General features: G+C 41.2%; 1 protein-coding gene across 6 annotated transcripts in view; it reads right to left on the bottom strand.

Annotated features, from left to right (window-relative positions):
- Positions 1-3,259, bottom strand: part of PRP4K (pre-mRNA processing factor kinase PRP4K) — a 49,506-nt gene that overhangs the window by 14,289 nt on the left and 31,958 nt on the right. For all 6 annotated transcript variants that reach the window (XR_003551099.1, XR_003551100.1, XR_003551102.1 and 3 more), the window contains exons 7-8: positions 2,660-2,733; positions 379-469 (exon numbers count right to left, since the gene is read on the bottom strand). Coding sequence is in view for 1 of the 6 variants with exons in the window: in XM_027775853.1 (XP_027631654.1) it covers positions 379-469; positions 2,660-2,733 (165 nt within the window). In the remaining 5 variants the exon portion in view is untranslated. The remainder of the gene's footprint in view (positions 1-378; positions 470-2,659; positions 2,734-3,259) is intronic.

Raw genomic sequence — 3,259 nt, 5'->3', positions numbered from 1 at the left:
ATGTGCTCACTACGCGTTTCCCATTGTAATCCTGCATGACAAATGCTGCATGACTGGCATCCAAAGTTCCTTGTCGTTTTTCTTGGTTTCAGATCAAGACAAGCAAGTGATGTACTGTTCCTTCTGCAGGGTTATCTCACAGCTGAGAGTATGAATAGATTCAGGTTGTAACCAAGTTTTTCTCTCACCTCATTTGTGGTGCTCCTGGGTTGCGTACAAGAATGCAACATGGGTTCACGCAGCTGCTGGATATGCCACTTTCTAAATAATGGCACTGTGACGAGACTTGTTTTTCCAAATACACGCGACCGCATCAATCGGCATGCCTCTTATGGGGTGTCACAACAACCTCTACACTTAGTACGAGGGTGAACTTACGATAATAGCCCTCTGCATCAGTCCAGTTGTCTCTGAGGTTGGGATTCTCCTTGAAATCTTTTCCAATGCCAGCAGCCCGTAGACGAGCACTCTGAAAACAAGGAGGCAACATGAGCTGTATGCCCACTAAAGACATTTAAAACAGAAGAGGGCAAAATCAGCTGTAATCTAATAGAAGCAGTTTATTACAAAATCAATAAATTTGATCACTTTAGTTTTTTGCTATAGGGTGCATTCTCTCACCAGAGAGAGACAGAGATAGTGATAAATAGAGAGAGAAAGTGAGAAGGGGGATAAGAAATCACCCTAAAGGGGGCTGCAGCCCCTTGTCTTCCATTGCCTTCTTGGGATTTTTGGGCACACTCGCGCTCAAGCCCAGTATGAATTTTCAAACTACTGAGTCTGGGACACAAACGGCAGACTTGGCCACGTGGGATGCGCTGCCTTACCCTCCATGCCACCTGCTGGCCCCAACTGTATCATCTATTAAATACAATACAGCTAAAGCTTGATTAATCTGTATTAAAGCTCAGGGGAAAAAATATATTTAAAAGCTTAATGAATATGATTAAAGCATTGTAAATTAAAACAAAACCTTAAAACCAAATCTTACTTTCTATAGTCATGGACAGGCAGACTGGGAAAGAAAGCACAGTGGCACTCAGATAACACTGTCCAACTCTCTCCCCAACCAATTCACTGCCCTGTCAACAGAGTCATCACCCGCATTCTTCCACAGATGTATGGAAGATGTAGGGACATTGGAAACTCTACATGAGTTTGTGTGAAAAACTGAAAAACATCTGGTACTTCAGAAGAGTCTGTTTTCCTTTTTTAATTGCCAGAGGGCATGTGTATTTGCCAGAGACAGACTCATAAACAGAGAGAGAGAAAGCACACCCGGACGGAGCATGATCACAGTGGTCCCCTCATCTCCGCTTCTCCATCCTTTGGAGACGTGGGGCATGTGAGCAACACGTGCCTGCCTCAAGCTGGGATCTGAACCACACTGAGCCAGGTGGGATCTGGCTCCCTTCATCACCAGGAAACAGAGCCAGCCCTGAGGAGTCCTTACCTGCACACCACATATCAAATACCAAGACCCTTCAACTTTATCCATATAAATAGTAGGTGCTGATTCTTTTTTGGGGGGAGCATTTTTTTGCTATAGTGTGCGTGCGCTCGCCAGAAAGAGACAGAAAGCGAGAAATCACCCCCCAGGGAGGATGGCCACGTCACAATCCCTTCTTCTCCATTCTCCTCTGGGGATCTTGGGTACGCATGCACAAGTGCCCAGCATGAGTTTAAGCCACAGGGGACAGGACTTGAACCGCGGTCAACTACATGGGAGTCCAGCGACATAGTCATTATACTAACTGCTGGTCTCAGGTGTTGATTCTTCGAGTGGCTCAATCTCCATTTTACCCTTTAAACCTATGTACGCTGATGCTCCCGCTGTCCTGATAGACACATCGCCTGAGCCAATTACCGACGTCTTAAGTATCCTGTACACTGGTTGCTTATCCTAACCCACTTTTGCATTCCCGCTGTCTCCCTTCCTTATTACAGCCTCTTATTTCTCATGTTCTCCATTTATTTTGAAAATGGTCCCACACTTTTAAAAGCGTTTATAGTTAAGACTTTTTTCAACAAAAGGAACTAATAAATCTTCAAGGAAAAAAATGGGTAAGAGACCAAAATTTTATAATCTACTTCTTATAACATTTTTCTCTCTTCAATAAGTCTGTTAGGCTCTAAATCCTTAAATTCTCAATAACATACACTATAGAAGCCCAAAGTAAACTGCTGTAATCAAGGCCTGGAAAATACTGACATTACCTTATCTCACCCATCACATGTGTGTCTATATCTACAAAAGGTCTTTAAGAAACTAATGGAAAATATGCATTATGAAAAAATTATGGATATATTTCCTAATTTTTTGCAATAAAATAAACTTGTATTCTAACTGCATTTTCCAAGTACTTTTTGAAGTCCCTTCACATATTTAGATACACACGCACACGCAAATAACATGTTTAAGTCGTCTGCTATGAGTTCTACGAAGTTAAGAAATCATTTTGCCATACTTGTTTTGAAATTTTACATAATTTCAAACCTAGAAGGGATAAAAACTAGTAGTTTTTAGATACCCTTTACCCAGTTTTTCCAAATGTCAGCATTTGCTACATTTACTTTATCTTTCCGTCTACCTATGTACACATTTGTATGCACACATATATACTTTTTCCTATTTAATAGCTGATTAAACATAACTTACATCAAAATACGCAGCAAACATATCATCAGATTCTGTAAACATATCAGGTGCCAACAGCTTCTTCTGAGATGAACCTTAAAAGGAAATTTGCATTAACATTCAAAAAGTACAAAGAAAAATTAACATTAAAAAAGTACAGAAGTCAATGGAAAGTGACTAACAGGAACTCTACTTGTGTCTTGCACACCAACTTTCCATTAATACTTGATTTAGAATCACTTTAGAGCACATAAGACATTTAAGATTATCCTCATCTTGCTGAAAATATTTCAGCAAGTCAAAAGGCTTATCAACATTCACCACTGTTAGTTTAAATGGATAAGCTGATAGCTCAGCAATGACTTGGTGCTAAAATGAAAGTTTTTAAAAATAAAGTACATTTTGGGCTGGCCCCGCATACAGTGGTTAAGTGCTGTGCGTAAGGGAGCCAGATCCTACATGGCTGGCCACTGCAGCGCAAGAACATGCAGTCGTGTATGTGTGGTGTCCCAAATCCTGACAGGATGGGGAAATGGAAGGAAAAAGGACTGTGGTCGGACCACATTCCCCTGGAAGGGTGCTATTTACCTTCTCTCTCTAGTGAGTGCACACGCCCTCTGG

The sequence above is a fragment of the Tupaia chinensis genome, unplaced genomic scaffold (genome assembly GCF_000334495.1).
Source record: "Tupaia chinensis unplaced genomic scaffold, TupChi_1.0 Scaffold000607_1, whole genome shotgun sequence".
NCBI lineage: Eukaryota > Metazoa > Chordata > Mammalia > Scandentia > Tupaiidae > Tupaia > Tupaia belangeri.
This window is presented reverse-complemented; position numbering and strand designations above follow the sequence as displayed.